The 14,922-nt window shown below is 38.3% G+C and overlaps 1 protein-coding gene across 1 annotated transcript in view; it reads left to right on the top strand.

The window, feature by feature from the left end:
- atp9a (ATPase phospholipid transporting 9A (putative)) overlaps positions 1 to 14,922 on the top strand; it is a 92,965-nt gene that overhangs the window by 49,290 nt on the left and 28,753 nt on the right. The window contains exons 11-15 of the mRNA XM_008115598.3: positions 775 to 935; positions 1,860 to 2,002; positions 2,526 to 2,638; positions 5,773 to 5,985; positions 10,481 to 10,642. Coding sequence (XP_008113805.2) covers positions 775 to 935; positions 1,860 to 2,002; positions 2,526 to 2,638; positions 5,773 to 5,985; positions 10,481 to 10,642 — 792 coding nt within the window. The remainder of the gene's footprint in view (positions 1 to 774; positions 936 to 1,859; positions 2,003 to 2,525; positions 2,639 to 5,772; positions 5,986 to 10,480; positions 10,643 to 14,922) is intronic.

The raw sequence follows: 14,922 nt of genomic DNA, 5'->3' as shown, positions 1-14,922 counted from the left end.
ACTTAAAAATATATGGGGGAGGGGGAGAAGAACTTTAAAACTGGTAGGCTAAACATTAGGAAGAAATTTTAAAAAAAGTTTCCCTGTTTCTTCCATTCAAATTATATCCATATTTTCTTATGCAGCTAAAGAAGTCTATTAAATGGAAAAACTGTGATTTTATACCATAAAATATTTCATGGTATAAATATTTCTGGCTACAGTCAGCATTTCTGACTGTAGCAAAATTTAAAGGAAAGCTCTAGAGAGCTTTTGCCCATACAAAACCATATTATGAATCCTGTTATGTGAAGATAACATGACACAATTTGGATGCTTTCTACTTGTTAAATGGCTTCAAGTTATTTCCGACTTATGGTGACCCACATGAGCTCTCCTTAGCTCAATGTTGGAGTTCCAAAAATTTGGCAACAAGAAAAGTTTTCTGAATGTCACCTAGTGGGTGTTTAGACATTAACGCAAATCTGTTGTAGAGTGTTTACAGTGGACTCTGCAAAAGATGCTTCAGCTGTACTTCATAAAAAGGAAAATCGGAATGTTTAGCAAGCCTCACAAATGGCAAATTGTTATCAGTAAATGTTTGATGTTTTTTACCTATTTTATATGCCTCTATATCTGGAGTCATGTACAAATTTATCAGGCCAAAGGGGGTTGCAAGTGGAAAAGTTCAAGAAGTTCTGCTTTAAACTACTTAATGCATAGGGCTGGGACAATGGGAGATAACTCATACTTGCTACATGATGCAAGCAATCTTTTCTTTCTTCTTCTTCTCAGATTGGCCTCTTTGACTTGGAAGTGAATTGCCTCACTAAGATTCTCTTTGGAGCCTTGGTGGTAGTCTCTCTTGTCATGGTTGCTCTCCAACACTTTGCTGGCCGCTGGTACCTTCAGATCATCAGATTTCTTCTTCTTTTCTCAAATATAATTCCAATTAGGTAGGACACTATTTCACTTTGCCACCCAACTATTGGTTTTTCAATGTTACATTTTGGAATGTTCTGCAGTGGCTTTGGTTTAACTCAGCCTTTATGTGAGTGCAACTTTGTTGTTATATGTTCTAACTTCGTTTCTGATCTATGGCAGAAATAATGTGAACCTGTCATGGGATTATCTTGGCAAGATTTGTTCAGAGGGGATTTGTTTTTGCCTTTCTTTGTGACTGAGAGTGTGACTTGCTCAAGATCACCTAGTAGAGTGAGAATTCCAGCCCTGCTCCCCAGATTTCTTGTCCAACACAAAAACCACTACTGCATATCTTTATTTTCAGTGTTTGTGAAGGGAGAGCTTCCCGCTAGCCACTGGGCCAAAGCATGCTGGTGGTGTGCCTGGCTGCTCTTCTTCTTCCTCAGTAGAGTTGCCAGACACTATACCTTTAATTATTATCCTATACCTTTATTATAGAGAAAAAGTAATTTCAGCAGGTGTTGCTTGTCACACACCCAGGTAATAAGCAACACCTTCTTGAAATCACCTCTTCTACACAATATTTAAAAGGTATACCAGCTTATGGTTTTCATTTTATCAATCCTATCAGAGCAATGGCAATCAGTCTGGAGGGAGGGCTTCTTACCAGCCATTGGCATCAAAGTAGCATGGAGTTGTTTCATGCTGTTTTTCAATTCCTCAGATGCTAGAACAATACCACTTCAAATGGAGGGAGGACCTCGCCAACAAAGAGTTGATAGGCTGCTCATGTATCTTCCAACCCAAAAGTGGCAGAATCCTTTCTTTGTTCCAGATCTTGCAATTGCACTGTTAACCCTGTGTTTTCCTATGAATTCACAAAACAGTTTCTTTAAAGGATTGTGCAAATTCATTAGATATTGTTTCTGAATGATTCCTCTGATGTCTCCTCACAGTTTACGTGTAAATCTTGACATGGGGAAAATAGTCTACAGCTGGATGATCCGGAGGGATTCAAAAATTCCTGGCACTGTAGTTCGATCCAGCACAATCCCAGAACAACTAGGAAGAATATCCTATTTACTTACAGATAAAACAGGTATGATGGTGGTGGTGACTAGTGGTGATGTTAGTTATCTTAGTTTTTTTTGTGTAATATTTTTGTGTCTCTCATTTTAAATTGGGTGTGTGTGTATATATATACTGTATTTCTAAATGGAGAAAATAAAAATTATCAAAGTACAGTGTTAATACTTCCAGGTAACCTGGAAATTGAAATTTGATATATATTTTTGCAAAGTGATGTCACTGTATTAATTGTTATTGATTAGCTCTTTCTATAGTTAAATCTAGTTAGTGTAGGATTCTATTTTGTCTAGGAATAAATTCCATGGAATTCAAAGAGGCTTTCTTCTGAGCAGAGATGCAGTCCAATGCATTCAGTGTTAATCAGTTTGTATGCTGATGCTCTCTGTTATGACTTCATTAGAAATAAACAAACACATCCTTTATGATGATGAAAAACACCCTTTAGGTCTCATATGCCTCTTTTCTTGGTCATGAGTCAATTTTTTTTTGAAAAAAACTTTTCCTCTGTTTTGATAATGACTTGTACCTTCTAGGAACCCTAACACAGAATGAAATGGTTTTCAAACGTCTTCATCTTGGAACAGTGTCCTATGGAATAGACTCCATGGATGAAGTTCAGAGCCATATATTTAGTATATATACTCAGGTAAATTCATTATTGTATGTTGTGATTGGAATCCAAATAATGGTGGAACACGGATCTCTTGAGGATTGCATTTTCTCAGATATTGGATTATATGCCATACAATACATACTTTTTGAAACCAAAAGGAGTTTCTGAAGTGGTTTGTATTTTTATGGGGATAAGGAAATGAAAGGATGAGGATGGAAAATGTCCTAGTTGATTTTGCATCATGTTTTCTTTCACTTTGGTTTTAAGTTGTTTGTTTTACCAGAACTGTGCTTAATAACAACTTTCTTATTCTCAATATAAAGTAGCCATGGGTGACACAATGGCTACAAATGAATCAGGAAAATCATAGATGGAAGGTTTAACTTCCCCTGCCTGTGTAATTGCCCCAATGAAAGCACTCCTTTAAGCTGTTTTACCACTGTTTGCTCATTTCTAGACTGGAGGAATTATGTTCTAATTCTTACTGTAGTTCCAGGTTTAATCTCCAGCATCTGCCATGAAAGGATCTTGAGCAATATACAGGCAGCTTCCAAGTTATGAATAAGATAGGTTCTGTAGGTTTGTGTTCTTAAGTTTTATTTGGATGTAAATTGGAACAGGAATATTTTTAAGTGTAACTCCAGCCCGGTTTGTGTGTGTGGTTTGATCAAAGAGCAGTCCAATGCATTCAAATTCAGACTGGGTAGAAACAAATTAAGTACTGTAACAAGAAGAGATTGAGTAAATTTATGAATAATCACATCCCACTTTCTTCATCCACTACTCCAAGAAAGACGGAAGTCATTTTAATTTTCTACCTATAGAAAATTTAGCTACTAACAATCTATTAAAGAAATAAAAAGTGAGTACTTCTGATATAATCCACAGAATAAACAAAAAATTCAAGATACTCAAAAGATGTGTGGGTTTTTTTAGGGGAAACACTTGACCTATTACAGGCACTGTTAAAGTTTTCTTCAGGGAATTGTATAGAATAATAAAAGAATGACCCATAAAACCTTCTTCAGGCATCTGTATAAAATCATAAAAGGACATTTGGGAGTATAAAGAACATACACTAAACACCAGATTATTATTTACATGTCCATTCTATATGTCAGGATAAGATGAAAGGGATGCAAACGTTAGTAGGATTTTTAACTGTGAAGGAGATTATAGAGGTCTTCATAGTTCAGCAATACATGTGCATTGAAGAGAAAGAAAACCATACCTTCTGGTCTTGTCTTACTTTCTTGATTGCTTCATGCATTCAGCCTAACCTTGGAAGGAGCCTGTGCCTATGCAAACCAAATGTGCACAAACTCTGTGTACATGATCAGGGTCTCTTGATTAGATAGGCTCTCCAGTCATGAGTCACACACCTTTATTTATGTGTTTGATACACTTATATTCCACCTTTTTCATATGAAGCTCAAAGTAGCATACACAGCTCTCCTCCTCGACAACCCTGTGAGATATCACAGGCTAAAAGAAAGTGTCTGGTCCAAGGCCACCCAATAGGTTTGCTGGCTTAGTGTGGGCTGGAACCTGTATTTGCCCATTTTCAGTTCACAAACAAGTGAACTAACACTCGTTACCTGGAAGCATGGAAAGTAGGATTGTATGTCAGTTTCTCATTACTTGTCAATACTTCTGGAGTTTTCATTTAGCAGAACACAAGCCTCCATCAAAACCCAACTTTTATTCAATAATGGAAAAGTCATGTTTAGCATTGGTAAAGAGAGCTTCTCAGTGTGTATAGGTTTAAATATAATTAAAAGGTTAGATTCTTTGGTAATTGGAAGCATTTGCTGACCATGATTCATTTAAACTGTAGTTCTGATTCATTGCTCTAATTACTGTTACCATGCTATGCCCTTTGACCTGGAAGTGAAACTTTTGTCCTCTTGACTCAAGAGGTTAACAGAACAGGAAACTGGTTGGCTATATGTTCCCCCTGTGACCACCATAATTTAGTAATTGCAACATTACCTGAAAGGGTAGATGCTGGGTCTAAAAATAGTATTAAAAATTAAACGATCAGTTTTCTACCTCCATGTCAGCCCATCTGTTTCTTCTTTTTCACTGATCATGTGTTTCTGAGCATAAAAGACAGTTCATTCCAAATTATAAACCTCTTTTGGAGATAAATAATTTCAGTGTAAAACATCTTACAGCTCTTTAGGAAGAGGAACTGCTGGAGTTAATCTGATAGTAAATATTTAAGAATCGTTTGCCTGGCTTTGACCCTTTATTGTTCTAAACTAGGATATGAAACTTGTGGTGATTATGTTGGATTGCAACTCCCATCAGCCATTGCAAATAATAGGGATTTTGGAGAAGAGTTGTGTGTTTTCCGGGCTGTATGGCCATGTTCCAGAAGTATTCTCTCATGACGTTTTGCCCACATCTATGGCAGGCATCTTCAGAGGTTGTGACGTGGATGTGGGTGAAACATCAGGAGAGAATACTTCTAGAACATGGCCATACATCCCAGAAAACATACAACAACCCTTTGATTCCAGCCATGAAAGCCTTGGACAATGATTTTGGAAAATCCAGTCCAGCAATATCTGGAAGGCACAAGTGAACCACAGGCTTCTAGTAAAAACCAGTGTAGTCTAGACAAAACTGCACTGGGTTTGTATAGAGACCTGAATTAATATCCCCTTTGCCCCAGGGAGTTGCAGTCCAACTCATCTGTGTATTTATTCCATGAATTTGAACTATTTAAACTCTTTCAAAACCCAGAAAATTTTATTCAAATATTAAATCATATTCCAAACTTGATAAAGCACTCTGAAATCTTAATGACTTCAGTGGGAGAACTGAACTTTCTGTCAGAAGGATTTAGCAGCACCATGTAGTTTGATGGATTGCGCCTTATGTTCTACAGTAATTCCTCCTAAGGTTGTGCTTGATAATATTATAAACTTTCAGAAGTTTGCATAAGAGAGAGCAGGTTAGTTGAAGGTTCCAGAAGCTGTGGTGAACATTGGGCTAATTTTAAATTTCTGTAGCATACTTTGCCACTAAGCTTCATTTTTTTAATTGCCATAACTTGTAAAAAAATAACCATTTACAGTTGCAAATAAGGGATATTAATGGAAGCAAGGGTTTCCTAATTAACATGGTTAATTTTCTTTTTTAACGCTCTCTTTTTTTAGCAGTCCCATGAACCACCTGCTCTAAAAGGCCCAACTCTGGCTACCAAAGTTCGTAAGACCCTGAGCAGCCGTGTCCATGAAGCTGTGAAAGCAATTGCCCTCTGCCACAACGTGACTCCTGTCTATGAATCAAACGGTGTGACAGATCAAGCCGAAGCCGAGAGGCACTATGAAGATTCTTGCAGGGTATATCAAGCAGCTAGTCCCGATGAGGTAAAAAGTGCCCTGAAAAAAACAGGTTTTCTTTTATTGTCCCCCCCCCCCCAATACAAACATCGTATTGATAATTTAGGTGGTGAAGTATGTATACCTGTTTGTTAAGTTTCACTTGCAGCAGTTCTAGGAAATTTGTTCAAAAACTACAGTTAGCTTCTTTAAATACCATTGTCTTGTGTGTTAAGATAAAACCTTTAGATTGTACCATCATGCTGTTGTTGCTATTGTTATTCTAATGTGCCTTCAAGTAGTTGTCTACTTGTGCCAACCATATCACAGGGTGTTCTTGCCAAGATTGGTTCAGAAGTAGTTTTCCTTGGCCTTCCTTTTTGGCTGAGAGAGTGTGATTTACCCAAAGGCACCCAGTGAGATTCATGGCTAAGTGGGCAGTTGAATACTGGTCTTCATATTCATAGTACAATGCTCAAACCATTTGAGAGGGTCAAATTACCTCTAAATTAAAAGAAAAATCACCAATGTCAATTAAAAAATTGATAAAATATGAATCTTGATTCATTAAAGACCTGTGTCCCAGATGGTAAGAGTCTGCTTGATTCTCAGAATATATTTATTATTGTTGCTTGTTTTCAAGTCATTTCCAACTTTTGCCAACTTAATGTAGTCATGGGATTTACTTGGCAACATTTTTCAGAAGTTTGCCATTGCTTTCCCCTGAGACTGAAAGCATGACTTGCCCAAAGCCATCCAGTGGGTTCCATCACCGAGCAGGGATTCGAACTCCAATCTCCAGAGTTGTATTTCATTGCTTAAACCACTACAATATGCTGGTTTTGACTCTTAACAATGAAATGTATTCACAGAATGATAGAATCATATAAAAGTTGGAGAAGACCATCCAGTCCAACCTTCTCCCATGCAGGAATACACAGTCAAAGCATTCCTGACAGATGGCCTTCCAGTCTCTGTTTAAAAACCTTCAAATGAGACTCCACCGCACTCCAAGGCAGTATATTCCACTGTTCCTGCCATCATTATATTCTTCATAATCTCTATTCCTGAAGTTTGAATCCATCCATTGTCCAATCTTTGCAACAAGAAGCTAGATGCTCACTGATTCAAGTGGAAGAGAAGCTATTTAGCAACTGTTCCCTGCAGGGCCTCTATGAAAAGCCTCCCCCTTAAACCTCCATCCTCCGTCTTTGAAATTCTATAGCAATAAAATATTGTTAAGTCAGGAAGGTCAGTTTATGCTGAAATCAGCCCCAAAACTTCAGAGGTATTCCTTCCCCCTCCTTCTCCTTAATTCTTCACTCCTGAAGAGTAGTGGTAATTTCTACCAGTTGGCACAGGGTTCATTTCCTGAAACACAAAGCAGGATTTCCTAGATTTGTTTCCTGTGTGCATTCCTGGGCACAAGCTCCTGAAAGCATCTTTATTGAGAGATCAGTTACCGCCTCTGGGGCTCTGAGAGCCCGTCAGGTTGAGGCCATACAGTAACAGAGGGGAAATGTAATAGGTAGAATCTGATCAGAGATAACTTGCCCTGGAGGATTCTTTGGAAAATTGGCCTTTCACCCTGATGACACTTCACGGCTTCCCAGGATGTGAAAGGATGTACTCATCAAATGTGTTGCTAGCAGTGTCCACATTGGCCATGTGACCCAACTGAGGTATTGGAGTGTCAGGTTGATAACAAGCACAGATCATCTTTCTGCCGCTCCCTGAAGTAGTGTTAATCCACAGCCCTCCCCCTCCTCACCACAAAGCTCGATGCTGTTTAATGGGCAGAAGAGGCAAATGTTCAAATAGACGAGCTAGGAAGTTGCTGAAGCATTTGTTGAAATGTGAGGAATGCTGCAACCATTTGTCTTGTGTAGATATTTCTTTTAAGAAGATGTCGTCTGTTTACAAATATATATGTTGTATGTATCACTGCTTGGAAGTGTTTGATCCCAAACCAGTATCATTTTTCAACTAATTTTTCAACTACAACTACTTTTTACCATTCCATACCAAATGCATTCAAAAGTTATGTTTGATCTTTTTTTTCTGATTAGAATCCAAAACATTTGTTTGTTCTCATTTAGATAATTGAATGCAACATCCTTAATTAGAAATGGTAGCTTAGTAGAGTCTCACTTATCCAAGCTAAACGGGCTTGGATAAGCGAATATCTTGGATAATAAGGAGGGATTAAGGAAAAGCCTATAAAACATCAAATTAGGTTATGATTTTACAAATTAAGCACCAAAACATCATGTTTTACAACAAATTTGACAGAAAAAGCAGTTCAATACGCAGTAATGTTATGTTGTAATTACTGTATTTATGAATTTAGTACCAAAATACCACGATATATTGAAAACATTGACTACAAAAATGGCTTTGATAACCCAGAAACTTGGATAAGCGAGGCTTGGATAAGCGAGACTCTACTGTACTTTGGAGTGGCTTGAACATTTTGCAATTTCCATACATTGGCCCTCTGTATATTCTATAATCATAAGGAGTATTATACCTGTATTTCTATTTGGGAACTTAGAGAAGATAGCCTGCGTATCCTTTTGCATTTCAGAGATGAAAAAAAGGACATGTTTGGCCAAGCAATATCAGAGTGCAATTAAAACAGCAAAAGTAATTAATGAGGAAGAGCACACAAGCTCGAACTAGATTCCCTCATCTCCTCTTTCCCCTTGTTGAATTGAACTAAGTTCAAACCGCTTTTGCACTTTGAACTGAATTTACAGGAATTGGGGTAAGATGAGGACAAGGGGGAAGTGGAAAGAACATAAGAAACTGGGTCATTTTGAAAGCAGCTGTAAAAGTGGGATGAGGAAGCATTAATTAGGACTGTCCCTGCCAAATCTGAGTAAATTGGGTGGCATGAGCATGCCAAAGGCCATTCAAATATACAGATTTGAAGAAATCCACTTTTTGGTATACACCTTATTTTTATAATCACTATTTTGTAGCTGTCATTGCCTTTGCCAGGAATAAAGAAATTAATACTGCTTTTTTACTCTGTTCCATCTCAACCCCAGAGGGGACTCCGAGCAATAAAGTTTCCAGAGAAAGTTTGTATAACAGATACAGCTCCTAAATGTAAAGGCAAATATATAGGTAGCAAGTTCCCGCCTTTCTCAAATAAATAAAAAGCTCTATAAATCACCCTTTTAATCACCCGGCCATGTTCAAGGCCATGTAAGAAGTAGCAAACTCACTCTCCAAATGGATCCTTGTGTATTTTGTTTTGTTCTGTTCTTTTTAAAATAAATCCTGCCATATATCAAAGAACCTCTGAATGGCATAAAATGAAAGCCAATTTAATTTTTTTTAACATTTAAAACATCAAAAGATCACAAGGGCTCCTAAGGTGATGAACAAACAAAAAACAAAACAATACGAAGATAGAGAAGTTTTAAAAACACATTAATACTACCTTTTAAAATCTCATAAAAGTGATCTAAAACAATTCTTGAATCCAGTTTTCAAGTAATTAAAAAAGCAGTTTCAAGCAATGAATGTCATATGAAACAGCAGTGTTTTGGCTGCGTATTGGAAACTTAAAAGAGATGGCTCCAGCCTAACTTCCTTGGGAAGGGAGTTCCACATGAGTCATTCCTACAGAAAAGGCCCTGTGAAGTGTACCCACCAACACAACTTCTACACACAGAAAGGAGCATAGAATCATAGAATCGTAGAGTTGGAAGAGACCTCATGGGCCATCCAGTCCAACCCCCTGCAAGAAGCAGGAAAAAGCACCCCCGACAGATGGCCATCCAACCTCTGCTTAAAAATCTCCAAAGAAGGAGCCTCCACCACAGTCCGGGGCAGAGAGTTCCACTGCCGAACAGCTCTCACAGTGAGGAAGTTCTTCCTGATGTTCAGGTGGAATCTCCAGGGTCTTCCCTGAGTATCTCAAATTTTTAATAAGGTGGACTTTCGGGTATTATATCCCCAAGCTGTTTGGGGGGTTATAAGGTTAGCACCAGTACCTTCAACTGAACTTGGAAACAAATTTGGAAGCCAATGTTCCTGCAGGACTGGTGTTATCTGTTCTCTAAAATAAATATCTGATGCCAATCTGGCTGCTGCAAAAAGAGGTGAAAGAAAAAGAGAAACACACTCATGATCCATTTTATACTTGAAGGGAAGACCTCCTCCTTTGAAAATTAACCCAGCCTTTCTGCTTGAACGGATCTCTCCACTCCTAGTTCACTAAGTGTTTTGTTCTATCACAGTGTATTTATATTTCAAGTAAGATATTTTAAATCTTAAATTTAGTTGCTTGTAAATAAATACATCCAGGATCAGCCCCACTGTGCCACTGAAAGACACACAGGCATTATCATGGCGTAATAACATTTAGAGGAATGACTCCAGTGGAGGAAATGTGCTGTTAACAACTTGAGTAATTTTGTTCTTTGCTTCCCGCACTTCCCTTCCCCCTTCCTTGTGCTGTTCCATTTGCATGACCTCTGAACCGCTGATCTCAGCAGTCTATCTGACCTCTGACCTTTCTTGTGTTTAGGTGGCCCTGGTACAGTGGACCGAAAGCGTAGGCTTAACATTGGTTGGCCGGGACCAGTCTTCTGTACAGCTGAGGACCCCTGGTGGCCACATCCTAAATTACACCATTCTCCAGATCTTTCCATTCACCTACGAAAGTAAACGGATGGGAATCATTGTTCGGGTAAGTTGTACTAAACTGCACAACACCAATTCATGATCTCATTTGTTCACTTCTTTATTTGTTTTATGTCCTGCTCTTTCTTATAGGAGATCAGGGCAGTTGCCCCTTTAAAAAGAGAGATTTAAAGCCACAAATTACAAATATCACAAACTACAAATGTGTCACAAATTACAAACAGCAAACTAAAACTGTCTGCATAATAAATTAGTAATACATGACAAGGGTCTACTAAAATAAAACATAAACAGCAACAAAGTGCACAGGCTATCGTGAAGATACCTGTTTTTTTCAGGAAGGGTGCTTCATTTTTGCACAATATAGATAATTGATTTTGTATGTAAAATTATATAATTAATACAATTGAGACCCACCAACTGGAGCCTCATGCAAAATATATATTATTAGGATTAATTCTGAGATTAGGAACCAGTCCTGAGCTCATTCCTGTATACTTTCAATCCCTCCTCAAAACATTACTCATTACAATATTCGTATGGAAAGGAATGGGAAGTCATTTCTTTGTGATTATTGTTAAGCTTCTAAATTCTATACCATATATGATCTTAGAAGCTAAGCAATGCCTCAGCTCTGGTAGATCCTTGGATAGGAGACCATGAACAAATAACATATATTGCAGGGTATGGTCCAATGGAAAGAACTGGCAAAACCATCTCTGAGTTTCTTGCCTAAGAGTTTCTTAGAGTTTCTTGCCTAAAAAAACCCTATGAAATTCATGGAGTCACCATAAGTGATTTGAAGATTTATTTATTTATTTTGTGTCAAAAGCATTGCATAACAAATACATTTAAAAATGATGAAAAAAATAGAGGAAATCCCAAACAACTAAATAGTTTTAGACCAGAAACGGGCAACAGCAACCGCATTGTCCGTAGCTTTAAACAACTCCTCCTCCGTGCATGAGGCAGGACATTGTGGGCAAGCATACATATGCGGGGTTGTTTGTTCTGCTCCGCAGTCACACAAGGTGGAGGATTCCTCCAGGTAGTGCCACCTTGCCAAGTTGTCTTTAGATCTTCCCACTCCACTTCTGAGTCTGTTCAGGGACTTCCAAGTTGCCCATTCTTGGTTTGCCCAGAGGGACACCCTTGCTGTTGCTGGAGGAACATCAAGAGGAGTGGTGGTTCTCATGAAGCCCTTCCTTGATTTGAGTCTACTGGAGGAGGCTGATAGTCATGCAGTGGGTGGCTTTCACAATGTTCAACCTTATTTCTCTCGCAGTTAGCAGCAACTTCCCGTCACACGTCAGGAGGGGCAATGCCAGCTAGCTTGTAGAGTTTATCAACAGGTGTAGGTTTAAGGCATCCTGTGACGATTCTGCATGTTTCATTCAGTGCTATGTCCACTTGCTTCGCATGGGCAGACTTTTGCCAGACAGGACAGGCGTACTCAGCATTGAGAAAGATTTGAAGATACATACATGCAAACACTCTTAAATACAGACTCACAGCAACTCACAACAACCCAGTGATTCTGGCTATAAAAGCCTTTGACAATACACTCTTAAACAGCTGGAAAGTTTTTCAAGGTGCCAATTTGTTATCCACATAACTACAAGACTAAATTGGCAGCTATGTTTCCTTTTTAATTCAATGTTTTGCAAAGGTCAAGCACTTTACATTACAACACAGTGCAAGGTCAGCTAACAATCGGCCTGGGGAGTCTGTGTTGACATTGTTTCCATAGATCCTGCTAATTGTATGTAGCCAGTTGATATAATACAGTCAGACATGTTGACAGACAGTGATGGGAGTTGTAGTCCAACATATGCAGTGTGGGGAGCCAAACTCGGGATGGCTTCATTGTGACTATTCTTTTTTTTTTTCTTGTGTGGAAAGTTGATGACTTGATGGGTCTCTTATATTGATATGGAAATTAAGTCATCTACATGTAAAAAGGTACCTCTGCACTTAGTGAATGAAACTATTCATATGGAGTCTCTCTTTGTGCATGTGTACAGTGCTTCATTTAATTTTAGAAGGTACTGATAAATGGCCTTGTTTTAAGCATAATATGGTCATAGCTTCTGAAAGAATTAAATGTGTAGACACTAGAGTTTTGGATGGAGACTCAAATCCTCAGTGAAACATGGAGATCTTTAGTTGACATATCATATTCTCTTACATCCTCATCTACGTTAGAGGGTTCTTGTGATGATAAAATAGGGGGAAGAAAGGATCATATAGGTTGCCTTCATCTCCTTGGGGGAAAGGAGGAAATAACGACAATATATTAATTTTGATTAGTGGTTTAGACTGATCAAAGTCACTGCAATAGGCTAGAGGCCCTTCCAGACAGGTCCTGTATCCCAGGATCTGATCCCAAGTTTTCTGTTTATCCCAGATCATCTGGCAGTGGGGACTCATATAATCCAGTTTAATGCAGAAAGCCTGGGATCAGATCCTGGGATATGGGGCCTGTTTGGAAGGGCCCTAGGAAAGTGTGTAAAATTATCTCCAGGGCTGAAGTGGAAGCTGCACTGTGTGTTTGAGAGAGAGAACAAAAACATGTATGAAAGAAAGAAAGAAAGAATAAGAATTTTTCCTACACACCCCCTTCCACACCTTTCCTTACCCCATCTCAAAATTCTCTATTTTTCTCCTTTTACTTTGTATCACTGTGAAAATTTTGAATAAAAATCATTTTAAAAGATTTTTTTTCTTAGACTCAGTTTCTCTCATAGCACTGCGTTGTGTGCATGTATCGGTCTTCAGGTGTATTGTTGACTTATGGCCACCCCATGAATTTCAGAGGAATTTCTTGAACAAGGAATATCCCAAGGTTGTTTGCCATTTTCTTCCTCTGAAATATAACCAACAACACCTAGGATTTTGACACTTGTAACTCCTTTCTGCCTAAGAAATTTTTTAAGCCCCCTTTTCACTTGAGAATGTTTTGCACAACTCTGGGTGTATAGGTATATAAAATAGGCATAAAAACCAGCATTTGCAAGACTTGCTAAACAGACTTTTTCTTTTTGTGGCGTACAGCTGAAGAATCTTCTGCAGAGTCTACAGCTTTTACTGTTCCCAAATTTTTAATCACCCCAACACTGTGCAAAGAGGACCCCATTTGGGGTCAGGACCCACAGTTTAAGAATCAGTGATCTAAGCTATAATTTTAGTCTGTTTCCTTTATGAAGATATCCAAACTCCCAATTTGAATATCTGTCTCTTAGGGTAAAGGTACAGAAAGATTTTTGAAAATCTACTTTGTACACTTTTGGAGGAATAACAGCAGAATGAGGAGCATTTGATCTTCTTCCTGTCATATCCAGAATCAATTGTACAGGCTCCTATGCAAATCATCTCTTGGTAGCCACTGCCAGTTCTTCTGACTGCCTTCTTAAACATGCTTGAGGGTCATCAGAAAAAATAGCAGTCATTGTCTCCTTTTTGGTTTTGAGTAATGCTTCGCTACTTAAGAGATGAAAGTATAAGATATTCACCTCTTAAAGTGTGTGCTCCATGGGTAATTGTTATGATGAAGCAGTCAGGCACTTCTGTCAATATTGTTTCTTGTTGGTAAGGAGGTAGTTGTTTGTTGAACCACAAAAACTTTCCACTCTCTCTTTCTCTTTCTGAGCAATTGGAATGGAATATGTTTTCTCTGCAGCTCGCAGAGTGCTATTGTTGTGTATCAAGTGGGAAGAAGGAGGCCTTTGAACCTTGGCCAAAATCAGACCATGATGGAAAAAGCTGTGGTTGAGAACAATACAACTGGCAAATCTTTCTGCAGATTTATAGTTGTAATCGTGCCATAACATGGGAACGTGCTAACCTCCTACTGAACTTGGTGAGAGGAAATGACTAATGCAAGGAGATAGTTGATATAGTATTTATATTGGACAAAAGATCTAAACTATCTTTAAGCTAGTTCTATACCACAGGAAGCGGAGTCTCTGTTCAGCTTCCTACCAAAAAGTTGTTAAAACGTTTCTTAACAGTTTAAACCATTTAGTGCACAAACATTTATCTCAACTGATGCCAGGTATCTTTTAAAGGTTTTGTTTCCTGGCTTCTGTTGCTAATCTGTCATTTGACATTAAAGGTTCACATTAACAATATGGACAATTGACCTGATACCAAAATAGAGCAAAGCACACAGATGAACTGTAATGTATCATTCAGCACATCCATAAAAACTTGGACCACAATCTAATAAGATGTAAAGCAAGTATGAACTAGACATACTTAATTCTACATTGGCCTGTGGTTTGAAGACTGTCATAGCTATACACAAGTTCTTAAATTAATTTCAGA

This window comes from Anolis carolinensis, chromosome 4 (genome assembly GCF_035594765.1).
Source record: "Anolis carolinensis isolate JA03-04 chromosome 4, rAnoCar3.1.pri, whole genome shotgun sequence".
NCBI lineage: Eukaryota > Metazoa > Chordata > Lepidosauria > Squamata > Dactyloidae > Anolis > Anolis carolinensis.
Note: the sequence above shows the minus strand (reverse complement) of the source record. Positions and strands in the feature narration are given on the sequence as shown.